At 43.8% G+C, this 16,903-nt stretch overlaps 2 protein-coding genes across 2 annotated transcripts in view; one reads left to right on the top strand and one right to left on the bottom strand.

Annotated features, from left to right (window-relative positions):
* The window catches only part of Dmac2l (distal membrane arm assembly complex 2 like), a 15,609-nt gene extending 9,990 nt beyond the window's left edge, over positions 1 to 5,619 (bottom strand). Inside the window, exon 1 of the mRNA XM_005343150.1 lies at positions 5,567 to 5,619. The gene's annotated coding sequence lies outside the window, so the exon portion shown is untranslated. The remainder of the gene's footprint in view (positions 1 to 5,566) is intronic.
* Positions 5,620 to 5,722: 103 nt separating this feature from the next.
* Positions 5,723 to 16,903, top strand: part of L2hgdh (L-2-hydroxyglutarate dehydrogenase) — a 37,741-nt gene continuing 26,560 nt past the window's right edge. The window contains exons 1-4 of the mRNA XM_005343149.3: positions 5,723 to 5,925; positions 9,555 to 9,670; positions 10,259 to 10,410; positions 14,217 to 14,348. Of these exons, the coding sequence (XP_005343206.1) occupies positions 5,786 to 5,925; positions 9,555 to 9,670; positions 10,259 to 10,410; positions 14,217 to 14,348 (540 nt within the window). The 5' untranslated portion in view covers positions 5,723 to 5,785. The remainder of the gene's footprint in view (positions 5,926 to 9,554; positions 9,671 to 10,258; positions 10,411 to 14,216; positions 14,349 to 16,903) is intronic.

Genomic DNA, 16,903 nt, shown 5'->3' with positions numbered 1-16,903 from the left:
GCCCAGAAGACATGCCCTTCAATAACCCTCTAACACTTAAAATGCTGGAGTGGGTACATGTAAAACCCAGCTCTCTACAATGGGAGGGCCCAGAAAACATGCCCTTCAATAACCCCGTAACACTTAAAATGCCAGAGTGGCACCAGAACGTTGAAGAGCTTTTGTTGTCACTTGCTCTTCTTGTGCCAGACACTGCTGCTCAACTGAAGTAAATGTGATAGGTTTGTGTCCTGAATTAGCAGGGGTCAGGGGTCATTAAATCACCAAAAGCAAATGAGTATAGTTATTATAACTGGCAGCAGAGGCGAAGCAAGGCTTACAATGGCCTAACCTGTATGGACCTTTGGTACAGGCAAGAAGCCTCAGGGTTTTTTGTTTGTTTTGTTTTTTGTTTTGTTTTTATCTACTTAAGCAGAAAAACTCAAGAACCAAAGAAAGGAAGGCTACATTGTAGCATAGCAGTAGGGAATCTGGTCACCAACCAATTTCCAGACTCATCCAGTGTATAGATCCAGAACTCCTTGAGAAAGGAACCAGACCCATTTATAACTAGGACTTATAAATTTTTTTTTATTTATTATGTATACAACATTCTGTCTCGATGTATGCCCGCACGCCTGAGATCTCAGCACAGATGGTTGTGAGCCACCATGTGGTCGCTGGGAATTGAACTCAGGACCTCTGGAAGAGCAGCCAGTGCTCTTAACCTCTGAGCAATCTCTCCAGCCCAGAACTTATAAAAATTTTGAAACTTTTAAAGACTGCAGGACTCTTCTGTTTATTTATTTAAGCCACCTCCTCCCACAGCAAAAGGATAGAAGGTTATGGTATAATGGTCACTATCTGGTAGAAGGAGAGACGAGCTTGGCATCTTGCATGCTTTTGTGGTCCACATGCAGAGTAATGGCTAAACCAGGGCTGTGGCCTCTTGCTGCCTGGGTGAGGGTCCAGATTCTTTTTACTCACCTTCAGAGCCAGTGGAAATGGATTAACATAAGAATTATGGAGGTGGGTATGGCTACTACTGCCCCAGGGGAAGGCTTGGTCCTGATCCAGAGGTGGGGTGGGCAGCTAACACGGGTTTCTAGAGCTCTTCACGATCCAGGGAAACGCTCAGCATCCTAACTCCCATCCCCGGCAGTGCTATGAAGGAGGTGAGGGCCTTCCACATTTGAGCTGAGCTCTCTTTGCAGGAGGCGCCACTTGACATGGGCTGTCCCACCCCTTGGCAGGTCTGGCCCAGCAACAGAGACACCAGGATGCCACACTGCTACAGCTGACACCATCTTGTATCTGCTGACTGTGGGACTTTTAAAGTTATACTTTGGGGGCTGGAGGAATGGCTCTGCAGTTAAGGGCACTGGTTGCTCTTTCAGAGTATTTAGATTTGATTCCTAGAACCCACATGGCAGCTTATGAGTATTTGAAATGACAGTTCCAGAGAATCCAAGGCCCTCTTCTGGCTACCATAGGCACCAGGCACATACATGACACACAAACATACAAGCAGGCAAAACACCCATACACATAAAAGTTATACTATGCTCTATATTGTGATATTCATAGTAACACAATAGGCTGGAGAGATGGCTCAGAGATTAAGAGCATTGCCTGCTCTTCCAGAGGTTCTGAGTTCACTTCCCAGTACCTACATGGTGGCTCATAACCACCTACAATGAGATCTGATGCCCCCTTCTGGTATGCAGGCAAACATGCAGACAGAACATTATATACATAATAAATAAATAAATCTTAAAGAAAAAAAGTAACAGCATCTTGGGAACAAAGAAGGAAGGGAAGTTTACGGTTTAATAGTGGTGTGTTTGTGTCATGCTGATAAGAGGCCATAGTCTTAGTTTTTGGTCAAATTGACACTAGCTAAAGTCATCTGGGGAGAGGGAATCCCAATTAAGAAAATTCCTCTATATGATGGAGGATGGGGCATTTTCTTGATCAATGGTGTGGAAGCGCCGAGCACACTGTGGGTAGCACCATCCCTGGACAGATGGTCTTGAGGGATACAAGACAGCACACTGAGCAAGCCAGTAAGCAGCACTCTTCCATGGCCTCTACTTCAGCTCCTGCTGACTTCCCTCCACAACAGACTATAAGCTGCAAGATGAAATGAATCCTTTCCTCCTAAGTTGCTGTTGGTCACGGTGTTTATCACAGCACTAGAAAGCAAAATAGGACACACAGGATCTCTATTACTTCTTACAACTGCATGAGTACCTACAGTTACCACAAAATAATACACTGAATTTAAAAAACAACTGTGGTTGTTTGAAAGAAAACGCCCCTCAAAGGGCGTTTATTAGGAGGTCTGGCCTTGTAGGAGGAAGTGAGTCACTGTGGAGGTAGGCTTTGAGGTTTCTATATGTTCAAGATACCCCAGTGTCTCAATCTACTTCCTGTTGTCTGCATATCAAGATGTGGCCAGCACCATGTCTGTCTGCATGCCACCATGCTCCTGGCCATGATGATAATGGACTGAACCTCAGAAATGTTAACTAAACTTAACTAAATGTTTTCCTTTATAAGAGTTGCCATGGTCGTGGTGTCTCTTTATAGCAATAGGAAGCCTAACTAAGAAAGAAGTTGGCACAAGGAGTAAGATATTGCTATGATCGGCCTGACCATGTTTCTGTGACCATATTTCTGTTTGGAGGAATTTGGACTTCAGTTCAGTTCAATTAGGAAAGCAGTAGAATGCTTTAAGCACTGCTTATGGACCATACCAGTAGGGGCATGGAAGACAGCGGTGCTAAGAGCTATTTGAATTGTGAGGGGCTGGCTCAAGAGGTTTCAGAGAATTTTAGTATGTTGCCTAGAGATCATTCTTGTGATATTTTGGTGATATTTGGCTGCTTTTTACCCTTGTCTAAAAAGTTTGCCTGAGACTAAAGTGAAGGGTTTTGGATTAATTCCTTTGGCAGATCTCAAATCTCAAAACAGCCTAGTATAGACTCTATTATGTGGTTATTAGTGGTAACTCTAATGAAGATTTATAATGAAAAGGAACAAACTGAGCAGGGATAATTACAAAATATAAAATTTAAGAAACCACAAAAGTATGATGGAACTAAGTCCTATGTTCAAGGAGACAGAGTAAGAAATGGAATTAAGGAAGTGGTGACTTCAGGACAAATCCTTCCTAGCCAAGTTTCCAACTTGTGTAAAGGAACTAAAGAAAAGCTTAGAACTGTTAGTCCTAACACTTGAAAGGAGGAGGCTTGTGGATCTCTGAGTTTGAGGCCAGCTTAGTCTAAAAAGCAAATTCCAGAATAGCCAAGCTTAGGCAAGGACAGAAAGTTGGTGAAGACATAATTGAACGAGAAGCTATGTTCCAGCCCCAATGAGCAGCAGAACTTGGCAGCTTTGGCCACCTAGTCTGGCTCAGAGTCCAAGACAGAAGAAAGTCATTAGTGCACCTTCCTCTGAGAAAAGGAAAGCTGCTGAGGCCAGGCATATGTCAGGGGTGTCATGAATGGAGGCCTAGAGAGGCCACTGTGTGAAGCTGCAGAAAGTTGAAAGCAGTTAAGAGAGCTGAAGAGCGCTCTGACATCAGACACGGAGATGCAGAGTTTAGCGTTTGCCCAGCAGGTGTTTGGTCTTGCTTTAGTCCAGTATTTCCTCACTATGCTCCCCTCCCTACATTTTGGAATGGTAATGTATATCCTGTGCCATTACATATTGGAAGTATGTGATCTGCTTTTTTATTTTGATTTTACAGGTGATTACAGTTAAGAGATTGCATGAATCTCAGAAGAGACTTTGAACTTTAGACTTTTAAGTAAGTTTAGGAATGGTAGACTATGGGGTCTTTTGAAGTTGAACAGAATGCATTTTTGCAACATGATATGGGTACAAGCCTTTTGGGCTAGGGAGTGGACTGTGGTGGTTTGAAAGAAAATGGCCCTCTCTGAGGCTCGTGTTGGTGGTGCACGCCTTTAATCTCAGCACTCAGGAGGCAGAGGCAGGCAGATCTCTGTGAGTTCGAGGCCAGCCTAGTCTACAAGAGCTAGTTCTGGGAAGGCACCAAAGCTACAGAGAAACTTTGTCTCAAAAGAAAAAAAAATTGGCCCTCAGATGGAGTAGCACTATTAGGAGGTATGGCCTTGTTGGAATAGGTGGGGGTCTTGTTGGAGGAAGTGTGTTACTGTGGAGGTGAGATTTGAAGTTTCATATATGCATGTATGGTCAACATACCACCCAGTGTCTCAGTCTACTTCCTGTTACCCATATATCAAGATGTAGCCAGCACCATGTCTGCCTGCAAGCCGCCACGCTCCTGGCCATGATGATAGTGAACTAACCTTTGAAAATGTAACGAGCCACCTCAATGAAATGCTTTCCTTTATAAGGATCACCATGGTTATGGTGTCTCTTTACAGCAATAGAAACCCTAAGTAAGACACCAACTATCCATGCTCTTCATCTGTGATGGAATAAACAGGGAACACGGTTTCTTCCCCACCAATGAAACAAAACATCTAGTACTGCTCATGAGACAAACCATTCAAGCCTAATAAAAAGCTAATGCTTCATTAAGTTGAACATCTGGTGACTATTCTCATATACACTATTACCTGCTCAATGGCACTAGTAAACAGAATAGTGTCTGAGGTCTGATGAGGTTTTCCTGAGCCAGAGCCACCTACTAGCTGGAACCAACATTTAACCAACAAGTCCTCCCAGCGATAGTTCTATCATTCTGTTATGGTCCTGTTAAGCCATTCTAAGCCGAAGAACAAAGAACCACCATCAAGCAGAGAACGGGAATTACATCGGCATGGTGACAAAGAATCACACATTTTAACAGAGTTATAAGAGCCTTAATTGATTATATTGCTTTCATTTTTACAGTAGAGGAAACACAGTAAAGAGACCTGCTCCGTGAATGGCTATTCTAAGACATGGACATTTAAAACTGTCTTGGTCCAGTGACAGGGTTGGGCTGGAGAGAAAGCTCCGCGGTTAAAACTGCTAACTGGTCTTGACCAAGGACCTAGGGTTGGTTCCCAGCGCCCACATGGTGGCTCACAGTCATTCAAAACTTCCAGTTCCAGGGTATCCTTTATTCTCTTTTCTAGTCTCTGCGGGTTCCTGTGCACATGTGTTGCATATAAACACACACACACACACACACACACACACACACACACACACACACACACAGTCACAAATAAGTCAGCCTTTTTTTTTTAAAGGCACCATATGATGCCGAGCTGTCTACTTTCACCCAGCACCTAGCTCAGCGCCCGATATTTACAAGCTGAGTCAGAATGAACGACACCATCAGGAGCCCCACGAAGGGTCCAGAAGCCTCCGGCCCGGTGGTGACAAACACAGGGAGGAGGTGGTTCAGCTACCAGTCCCTGGCTCCCAAGCCAGGGCGTCGCCAACCGAGTAGGGGCATGGCCGAAGGACCGGCAGCGGCAACCAGAGGTCACCTCGCCACGCAAGGCCTTCTCTGGCGGCCCAGCACAGGCGTCCAAGGCCCGCCGATGCCCGGGAGAGCGAACCACTACCCGGTGCCCGCCTGCGCCCTCGCTCGTCTACTCACGACGCGCGCCGATCCAGCGTCTTAGCCGGCCCTTCGCCCTCTGTGTTTGCCCCTGCGCCGCGCTCGCCCATTGGCCAGTGTAGGCCACGCCCACGGAAGGCAAAAGCGTGCATTTCATTGGCCCTCGCTTGGGGGCGGGGCTGGAGAGCGGGGCGCTTCACCCGTAGAGTCGTTCCGGCTGCTGCTGCTGGGGTTGAGGAAGGAAAGGTGGCATAGGCGATGTGGCCGACCTTGCGTTACTTAGGCACTGCCTGCGGTCTGGCTCGATGTCGCTTTGCTGGAGGTTTCCTCCCGGCAAGCGAGCGGACGCCTGGGGGGCCGGGGCTGCTGTGCTGGGGTGACCGCAGCTTCAGCACTAGGTAAGTGAGTGGCGGTGGCCTGCGTTTGCTGCTCCCCTCTGGATCCGACTCCACGTCTCTGTCCCTGGAGATGAAGTCCTGATATTGTGGTCCGGCCTTGGACTCCAGGAGCTGCTGAACCTGCGGGGTTCATCCGCAGCATTTGTGAGCGGGAGGGGGTGGCAGTATTGATTGGAGGCTCAGGGGCGAATTTGTCTCCGAACACAACCCTCCTCTCCGTTTCTTAACCACTTTAAAGGCTGGATGGTGAATAGGATCCTAGTCTGGCCCCTAGATGGTATTTTGAGGATTACCTAGTACACTGTATATAAGTACGCTGATTCTTAGCTAGCTAGCATTCCCTGTGTTGCATGGAAGATCCAGAACTAGGCTTCAGTAAGTCAGTTCCTTGCACACATTAGACTTGTAACTGAGAAGCAACTCAGTTGCCTACCGTAAGCTGTCTAGGAAAGCCGGCAAATGCAGTGTTCTTTGCGAAAGCTTTAAGGGGGAAGGCTTTCGGTTTTTTGAGACAGGAAGGTGAGCCAGCCGTGTGAATATGATTTTAGTGGACGACAAAAGTGTGGAAAGACACTTAAGAGGGACAGTGTCACAGCAGTGCTTTTGTTTAAGCCACACATTAAATTTTAGTCGAAGGACCATAGATACTGTTAAATGGTGTCGAAGCAAGGTTTCCCTAGGTAGCCCTGGCTGTCCTGTAACTCCCAATGTAGATCAGGCTGGCCTCCAACTCTCAGAGATCAGCTTGCCCTTGCCTTCCAAGTGCTGGGATTAAAGGTGTGTGCCACCACACCTGCTCTACCTTTTGAGACAGGATCTCTCATGGAGATTGGCGGGCCAGTAAGCTCCAGGGATCCACGTGCCTCCGTACCCTACCTACCCCAAGGATGGGTGGAGCCAAGCTTTTACATAAAGGTGCTTGGGTCCTCGTGTGGGCACAGCAAGCCTTTTACCAATTAACCATTTCCCTAGCCTCTCCCCCACCCCAAATTTTACACTTTTTATTTTGGAGCAATTGTAGATCCATAGGAAGTTGCAAAAATCACAGAATGGTTTTATGGCGCCTTCTCCATTTCCCACCGTTCTTCCAGTGTTAGTATAGTACAACAGCAAAGCCAGAAAATTAATATTGATACAATGCAGCTTTTATCAGTTTTACATGCACTTTGTGTTCTGTGTGGAGCTCTATGAAATTTAACCAGACATTGTATAATCCCCTCAATTTGGGCATCGAAATATTCCATTGTGGACATGGGCACAGGTGCCCACCAAGATGGCAGAGCCCAGTTGTCAGGCTCTGAGGCTAGATGAAACCCTAACGGCTCTCCACACTTCAGTCAGGCATTGAGCTACAGTGCCTGCCCTAGGAGCAAAATGAATGACAGTATGCTGGCCTCTGTGATAGGCAACAGTGTCACCAATAAGAAGTGAGTGCCAGTCAAGTGTGGACAGCAAGGGGTCAGCCAGATCAGCGTCTATTGCAAGAATGCCAATGATACCCTAGAGTGGGGTCAAGCTACACAGCCAGCTGGTTGTGATTGATTGGTCTTCTAAAGCTGAACTCATTTTCTGCTAGTGGTCAGATGTCTGTGCTTCACCTTAAGGAGGGATATGGCTTCAACTCTGCAAATAAAGAAAAGGTAGCTACATTTTCCAGTGCAGGGCTGTTTGGCCCTGGACATCATGAACTCCCAAGAAGGCTCTTTTATCTAGCATCGGGTACAGAATGACTCTTCCCTGAGGAAATGGACCTGCTTTGGAGACAAGTGAAGAAACACCGGCAATGCTATTGTCAGGTAACTCCACCAGAGAACACACATGGACACTCTTAACGCTGAGTAGAAAGTCTGTATTGCTGTAGCCAGTGGCCGCACAGGGAACCTGCCCAAGTCATGCAGCCCCAAACCTCTTTGCTCTTTGACTTTTATGTCCAAAATACATCCTGGTTGACACCCTTTGATTAGGAGGAACAGTTAATGAAAGTGAAACTACAGAAGCCAAAAAGCAAGGTTAGTACATTTAGGAACTTTCCTGGATGTTGGAATTGTGGACCAGGTCTTGGATGGACTAGATCTTCATTCCTGTACTGGCAGGTTTTGAGGCCTACATGCTGGGTTCTAAGGTCAGAATGGTACTTCCAACATGGCGTCGGTTGTGCTAAGGTCTGGCAGCCTGTTACATCTCTGGAGAGAAGAACCTTGTCCACAGCCTATCCTCCCATGGGGCACCCATCATTTATCTCATGTAGTGGGCCCCTATCCTCATTGCCCCTTGTTTCACTTATACCCACAGTTCTCCTAACCTCCCTCCCTGCTCCCCAAGAGCTCATGATAAATGATAAATGCGCCATCATTGTTGGAGCTAAGCTGAGGAAGGTGCAATGGACAGAAAATTCATTCAAAGACTCTAGTCCCAGCAGAACCTCAACATCTGATTCTGTCTGGGAGGGCAAAGAGCAACAAGCCTGGCCAAGGAGCTGAACTAACTTCGGGTCAAAAGAATGCAGCTTGCAGCTTCCTAGACAGATGAGCCACTGACAGAAAAGACAAGCTGAAAGGAGAATCTTAACATCTCCAGCACCGCTAAGGATCTGAACCCCCAGCGGCCACGCAGCTCCTTAGATGTCTGTGGTGACAAGCCCGAAATTAAGAGCCACTTTCAGTTGCATCTCACTCAAAAGATAGTGCGAACGGCATGTGTGTGGACGCCCGTGAAACAGGGGCCCTTAGAAGAGGTTGTCTTGAGAGAGGTGAAGAACATTGACTCCATCGGGTGGGCCCCAAGTGGGATCAGCATCACCTAAAGTGGGCCATTAGAGAACTGGAGGGACTCGAGGACCCAGCCTGTGAAGACTGGGATGTACGTGGCTCAACCTATGACACAACATTTAAATGGGAAATCAAGTTCGACTCCTGAATTCTTTTATTTTTTTTTCATAGATTCTATCTGGTTCAGAATATCAAGGCTATTCTTTTTTTTGTATGTTTTATATTTGATTAAGTGAACATTTCTCTGGTGTATAGAGAACATTCCCAAATTATCTTCTTTGTTAGATGGCTTTCAAGTCTTCTCGCAGGTGATGCTGTTGCTGCCATGGCAGTGAGCAGAAGGGCCTGGTCTGGTCTTGCCATGCTTTGGAGTCATGGTAACTGTGGTGTTAACAGTATGTACATACAGTGTGTGTGTGTTCTGACCGCACAACAAACGGTTCATTGTTGATAAGTAACTAAGATGCTCCGTCACCACAAGATTTGTTCTCTCCCCCTCTCTAGTCACCACATCCTATCTCTCCATCCTTCCTAACTCCTGGCCGTTACTCTATTCTCCATCAGAAAACTTGGTCATTTTGAGAATCTTATTTAAGTGAACCCTTAACACTGATTTTATCATACACTGTGATACATACGTGTATATATAATCTTATTATCTCTTATATACATGGTATATTATACATTATACATAATATAAGCAACATATGATGATATGTAATGTGATAGTTGTTATATAATATATAAATAACATATATATTATTATAAATTTTTACTTTAATTTCTCACTAATGAAAATTATGCAAGGGAAGTTTGGTGAGGTCTGTAAACATAAATTCTTAAATCTTGCTTTCTCTTAAGCTCATTTGATGTAGTCATTGTCGGTGGCGGAATTGTGGGGCTTGCCTCTGCCAGAACACTCATCCTGAAACACCCCGGACTTTCGATTGGTGTTGTGGAAAAGGAGAAAGATTTAGGTCTGTATCCAATCAGCTTGCTGGTAACCTGCTCATTTTTTCAGGCTGAATTAGTAATAAAAAATGTTGATGTTTATGTCTCGTTTTGGATTCTCTCGAAAGTCTTGCATGGCAGTGGTTGGTTTGAGGGGTTGTGAGGTGGTAGGAAGAAGAGAGGGGGTGGGGGAGACTAAAAATCACACAAGGACACACTCTAGGTGTGCTGTTGGGGGTTGAGTACACTGGTACCCGGGGAGCAGCATAGTCTCTCAGGTTTGTGCCCATTCTCCATCGGCTTTTAGGAGTGTCCCTATTAACACTAATAATTCCACTTTCCTCCAGAAAGACAAGAAGGCCTGGGAGCATGTACAGAGTCTTGGGGGGCCTTAAAAGTGCTGTTTAAACAAAGCGTAAGTCAAAGTCAGAAATGGGCAGGAATGGTTTAGCATTGATGCTAAGGATAGCTGCTATAGAAAGTTGCCAACAAACAGAACAAATCTAGGCATTTTTAAATGATGTCGCCTCTGCTATCAACATGTAGAATTATTCACTTCTTAGGTTTTTTGTGAGTCATTTATTTTTCTTGACCCTGTCTCTCTTGTTTTATAGCCCTTCACCAGACTGGACGGAACAGTGGGGTCATACATAGTGGAATTTACTACAAACCCGAATCCCTGAAAGCTAAATTGTGTGTAGAAGGTGCAGCCCTCATCTATGAGTACTGTAAGCTCAAGGGAATTCCCTACAGGCAGTGTGGCAAGGTACAGCATTTCCCTTGGGCGTGGCTTGTTTGTAACTAGTGTTTCCTTGGGTTTGATGTTGAAAAGTTTGTATACAGTTTAGTTTTTAGTGTATTTGCAGAGTCATGCCACTATCAATACTAATTTTAGAATATTTTTATTACTGTCACACTAAACCATAGGCCAGCTCTCCGTTCCTACATCTCCTGAGTGCCTAACAAGCAACAAACTACTTTGTTTTCTGTCTCTATACAGTTGCTTGCTTTATACTATGCTATCTTTTTTGTTGTTGTTGTTTTGTTTTTCAAGACAGGGTTTTCACGTAACTGCTCAGGCTATCCTAAAACTTGCTTTGTAGACCAGGCTGGCCTTGAACTCACAGAGATCCACCTGCCTCTACCTCCACCTCCAGAGTGCTGGGATTAAAGGCGTACACCGCCACTGCCCAGCACTACGTATCTTTTTTTGTTTGTTTGTTTTTCACAGGGCTTCCTCGAGTAGCCTCTGCTGTCTGGTAAACCAGGCTTGACCTTGAACTCACAGAGATCCACCTGCCTCTGACTCCTGAGTGGTGGGATTAAAGGTGTGTGCCACTACTACCCAGTTTATACATATCTTATAAATAGAATTATGTCACATAGACTATGTGATATTCTGTGACATTTAAAAAGATATACACTTACCATAAGGTTTCAGAGGTTATTCATGTTATAGCATTAATTAGTCCTTTTTTATGCTGTCTCCATTATTTTGTTTGGGTGTTTATTAGTGATATGCATTTGAGTTGTTTCTGCTTTTTTGTTACGAATAACACAGTTATAGGTATTTATATATAACTTTTATGGAAACCCATTCTCATTTCTCAGTGGAATATTTCTAGAAATAGAATTTCTGGTAGGAACTCCATCTTTAATATTCGAAGGAACTGCCAAGCTCTTTTCCAGATGTTATGGTTGCATTTTTGATGGGGAACCTCTGTCAGCCAATGACCTTTAAGAGGTTGGACCAGGTTAGGGTGTGACCTAAGTTTGACCTCAGGGTTGGGGACACCATTTAGGGGTTGAATATTACTTGTATAGGGTAGAGGGTTGGGGTGGAAATTATGTAGGCCCAGAGATCTCCTTGGAAAAAAAGAGGGAAAATTAAATGGAATAACAGATAATTTAGTGTGAACTTACTTACACTAATAATAATAATAGTGAGTAATAGAGTGAATACTTATGAGCTATTATTTATGGACAATTTACATTGGTATAGTTTCTTGTATATTGATACAAGTTCAAATTATATTTGTTATTTCTGTTTACAATATTTGTATACCTATGCAAAGTTATTTTGTCAGATTCTATTTGTGCATGTTTCTACCTCTGTTTAAGACATTTTGTATATTGATACAATTTTAGGATCTATTTATCATATTGCATTTTATATTCCTACCTCTGATCAAGATGCTTATACATTGTTTACATTTTGAGGTCATTGTCCTCATTTACTGCACAGTTGTTTACAGATTATTTAATATTCTGATATAAAGTCTTAGTCTTTAAGTTATATAAGTATTAAGTATTATAGGTCAATAGTTATTCATGTTTGTTGTACATTTAGTCAGATTAATTAGGTTCTTTAGATACATAGAGATTGTATTATGCATAGGTAGGTAATCTTCAACCACTTCAAAGATCTGTAGAACGTGGCATTTAAAGAACTTAGGGTTCTGTAGATGTGAGACACAATTGCTCCTGACAGCACCCATCTATTCCTGAGAGAATCTTGAGCACTGAAGACACTCCATTTGGAGTTTGTTTTCTTCTTGGCACAATTGGCCTTTGGGCAAGGAACTGCCCATGCCTTGACGACCACTGACAAAGTACATGGTGTCCAGACTGGATAAGCAGGACACAAGAAAAAAAGACTGCCAAACCTTGCATATAGCCCTTTTTATATGTTGCTGTATTTAGTTTTATTGTTTTGCCTAAGACTGTTACATCTGTATTTACAAATGTGGGATGAGGGCACAGCTCAGTGGTGTATGGGAGTATACTGACCTCATGAGAATAGTTTTACAAATGTTTCTTTTTCTTTCTTTTTTGAAAGCATTTATTGGATTTGATTCTTTCTTAAACATGTGGTAACCTTCATGAGTTAAGTCTTTGCTGCCTGGCCTTCCATTGAGGGAAGTTGTTTTTGCTTTTAGTTTTTTGTTTGTTTGTTTGTTTGTTTGTTGGTTGGTTGGTTGATTGGTTTTTCCAGACAGGGTCCATTGATGTAGCCCTGGCTTTCCTGGAACTCAATGTGTAGACCAGGCTGGCCTTGAACTCATAGAGATCCTCCTGCCTCTGTTTCCCAAGTGCTGGGATTAGTGTGCACCAACACTGGTGGTCTGGCCTTTGTTGGAAGTTTTTATTCACTTTTCTTGCTGTGGTTTGGTTCAGGTTTGTTGTTGTTGCTGTTGTGAGTCGTTTTCAGAAGTGTCTTCCTAACAGTTTCAGCATCTGAATGGCGTGCTTTCTGTGGCAGGATTAGTTGTTCATACCACCCTCGTGAGGCTTATTTCCAGAAGGTTGGTGTGGTGTCCTCTCTCCCTCTCTCCACATTTGTAAGTCTGAAAGCTCATTATTGTCATTGAAAATGCATTACACTAAAAAGAAAAGATGCAGGGTTGGGGATTCAGCTCAGTGGTAGAGCTCTTGCCTAGCAAGTGCAAGGCCCTGGGTTCGGTCCTCAGCTCTGGGAACACCAGAGTAATATGAGAAAATGCCTTGGTAGAATGTTAAGTGAAAAAAAGGAAGTAGGCTGGGTTGTAAGAGGTCAAGACGGCAACCCTTTATCCACTTTAAGATTTACAAATACTCTTATTCTGTGATTTGTCTTTTTGCTTTCTTGATGGTATCCTTTTACTAATTTTTTATTAAAAAGTTAATCATTTATTGACTTAAGCAGCCTTTGTACCTTGATCAAAAGGGAATTCTGTTGGTTCTTAGTTATGAGGTAGTGACTTATGCGTGTTAATATGCCCTTGAATGTGTGTCTGTGTTTTGCCTTGCAGTGAAATAAGAAGAAACTCAATTTCAAATACCTTTCCCAGAAATATATAGGAGAAGAGTTCTGAAGAAAGTTGACTGAATGCAATTCTCTCTGCATTAGTAAAGACTGTAATTTATTTCAAGACAACAAAAGACTAGCTTGTTGAGAGTGGTGCCCGTTATACTGATGACTTACTGTCTTTTATGAGCTAGCATTTCACATTGACTCGTGAAATAAGAAGGGTATTTACTTTGAAAGATGTAAAGGGGGCTAGAGACATGACTCAGCAGCTGAGAGCACTGGCTGCTCTTGCAGAGGTCCCAGGTTCAATTCCCAGGACCCACATGGTGGCTGAGAAACACCTATCACTCCAGTTCCAGGGGATCCAGGACCTTCTCTGCCTTCTGTGGACACTGCACACACATGCAGGCAAAATACCCATACACGTAAAATTAATCTTAAAATGCAACAAAAGAAAGCATGAACATGTGCTTCTCTTATTGCTGGGATGGAGTAATAACAATAAGAGTTGTATATGGCTGGGATCATACTGCAACTCTCATCGAGAGATGGAAACTGAGGCTGCATTTCGGTTGGGAACATTAGTTTTAATGCTATTTTTTACGACATTTTCTTGATGAAGGAAAGAAATAATGAACAAAAGAAGGAGGTTTATGAAAGAAAAATATTTTAGATCAACCTTGTTTGGTACAGGTGATAATTTGTGATTTTTACATTGACTTTATATATATTTCATAACTGACGATATTTTAACCATTCATGCATTTTGTCATTTTCTGAAGCTAATAGTAGCTGTTGAGCAAGAAGAAATCCCCAGACTTCGGGCCCTGTATGAGAGAGGTCTGCAGAATGGAGTCCAAGGCTTGAGACTGATCCAACAGGAGGAGATAAAAAAGAAGGAACCATATTGCAGGGTGAGTGGCTGACCAGCCTAGCGCACGTGGTGGTTCCCATAAGCTATTCCACATAATACTGCCATGAATAAACATTCTGGAATATGTGTTTTGGTAAGAAATGTTAACACTGCTATTGGGTCTCTACATCAGAGAGATATTGTCAGGTTGTAGTTTATGTGTTTAAGTTTTCTACGGTGCCTTGGTTTATCCTCTCAGTCACAGAGTCCAGTTGTTCTGTGTCCGCAGACACAGGGGCTTTGTTCCACTGAAGCATTTGTGAGTATGTGGTACAATCTGAATCTTCATGGGCTAGAAATCCTTCAGATTTGTGGATGTTTCCATAGGCTGTACCAGTTGAACATGCCTAAACTTCAGAAAAATCACAATGTTCCCAAACTCAAGTATTTTTGAGCATCCTGTTGGTATTATAAAGCTCTGTATGTTTTTAGTTTAGATTCTCAAACTGTAACATTACATTATGCTTTTAATTTATAATTCCCCAATGACTCGGTGTCACACACCTTCCTGTGTTTATTCTCAGCTTGGAAACCTTTCTCCTGAAGCTCCTATTTGAGTGGTTTGACCATAATCTATTGGGTTTATTGCTTCTTTTATAATTATTAATTCTTACTAACTTTAGAAGTTCACTACATGATCTGTATGTATCTGCTGCATATATAAATATACACTATGTACTTGTCAGTACATCTGAGTATGTGCTACAGGCATCTCCGCCTCTCTGTAACGTGTCCCTTTTTAGTTCATCTTCTTAATATAATCAATTTAGCAATTTATGTGGATGTTTTCCTTTTATTTTTTTCTTTTTTCTTTTATTTTTTAAAAAAGAAAACATGCTGTCTTTTTTTCATTTTACATACCAATCCCAGTTCCCACTCCCTCCCCTCTCCCATTCCTTCCACCCACCTCCCATCCCACCCCATCCACTCCTCAGAGAGGGTAAGGCACATTGCTTGGGGAAGGTCTAAGGCCCTCCCTACTATATCTAGGATGAGCAAGGTATCCTTTCAAAGAGAATGGGTTCCCCAAAACTCAGTATAAGCAGTAGGGATAAATCCTGGTGCCACTGCCAGTGGCCCCACAGTCTGCCCCAGCCATACAACTGTCACCCACATTCAGAGGGACTAGTTTGGTTCTATGTTGGTTCCTTCCCTGTCTGGCTCCAGTTGGTGAGCTCCCATTAGCTCAGGTAAACAGTTTCAGTGGGTGTCTACATCATGGTCTTGGCCTCTTTGCTCATATTCTCACTCTTTCCACTCTTCAACTAGACTTTGGGAGTTCAGTCCAGTGCTCTGCTGCAGGTCTCTGCCTCTGCCTCCATCAGTTGCTAGATGAAGGTTCTATGGTGACATTTAAGATATTCATCAGTCTGACTACAGGGCAAGGCCAGTTTGGGCATCCGCTCCTCTATTGCCTAGGGTCTTAGCTGGGGTCATCCTTGTGGATTCCTGGGAATTTCTCTAGTGTCAGGTTTCTTGCTGGCTCCATGTTTTCCTTTTATAATTAGTGCCTTCCTGTGTATCTGTCTACTCTTCCTCCTGACTCCCTTACTCCCATACACAGAGCACATGGGTAGTTTTAGTTTCTTTCCTGCTAGTTCAGATAATGGTACTTTGTCACACTGGCTACAACTGATTGGTTTGGAAGTTTGGCTGTTATTTCTGCTTCTTGGTAAACAATTTAACTACAAATGGGTTTATTAGGTCAACTCCAAAGCGCTTCTTGCTCCAGATCCTTTTAAGAAGTCTGAGCCACCCCAGCTCTTTGAAACTCCCTGCACTTTGAAGTGGGGAGCAGCTCTTGCCAGTGCCCTCTGATTAATCCCCGGTGACACTCCTGACTCCAGTCCGACCCTTGTGGCTTTTCTTTCAGCAGAGGAGGTCAACCCCACGTTTTCCTCCTTTGTTTTCTTTTTTTTTTTTTTATTATTATTTTTTTTGGGGGGTTTTTCGAGACAGGGTTTCTCTGTAGCTTTGGAGCCTGTCCTGGAACTCCCTTGGTAGGCCAGGCTGGCCTCGAACTCACAGAGATCCGCCTGCCTCTGCCTCCCGAGTGCTGGGATTACAGGCGTGCGCCACCACCGCCCGGCCTCCTCCTTTGTTTTCTTACTGAGTTTAGCTCCCAGCTTTCCCTGACCTACGTGCCTGGTTCTTTTCCAGCCTCTCGACCTGCCATTACTTTGTTTTCCAAGCTATGACCTGCTAATCTAGATAGTGCATGGCCAGTCTGCAGGTCGAGAGGACAGCCTGCCTGTCCACAGCCTCGTCTCAGCCAACCATGTTAGCGCCTGGCCTGGACCTGGGAGCTGGACGACCTGACCATGATGGCGTCTTCCACATCCTCCGCACACATTCAGTTAGGGACACCCTAAGAAGGAGCAAATCAAGACTAGAAAGAGAAAAAGAGACTCTCTTGAAGGCGAATTTAATTAATCCAGGCCAGTGGGTACAAGAAGACAATTTTAATATAAAAGCACACTCACACACCCGGAGTTCAGCGATCCACCGTAAACCAGAAACAGGAAGCGGCTCCAGTGTCTGCGCGTCCCAATTAAT

Source organism: Microtus ochrogaster, chromosome 1 (genome assembly GCF_000317375.1).
Source record: "Microtus ochrogaster isolate Prairie Vole_2 chromosome 1, MicOch1.0, whole genome shotgun sequence".
NCBI lineage: Eukaryota > Metazoa > Chordata > Mammalia > Rodentia > Cricetidae > Microtus > Microtus ochrogaster.
The sequence above is the reverse complement of the archived record's forward strand: the minus strand, read 5'-3'. Positions and strand labels throughout refer to the sequence as shown.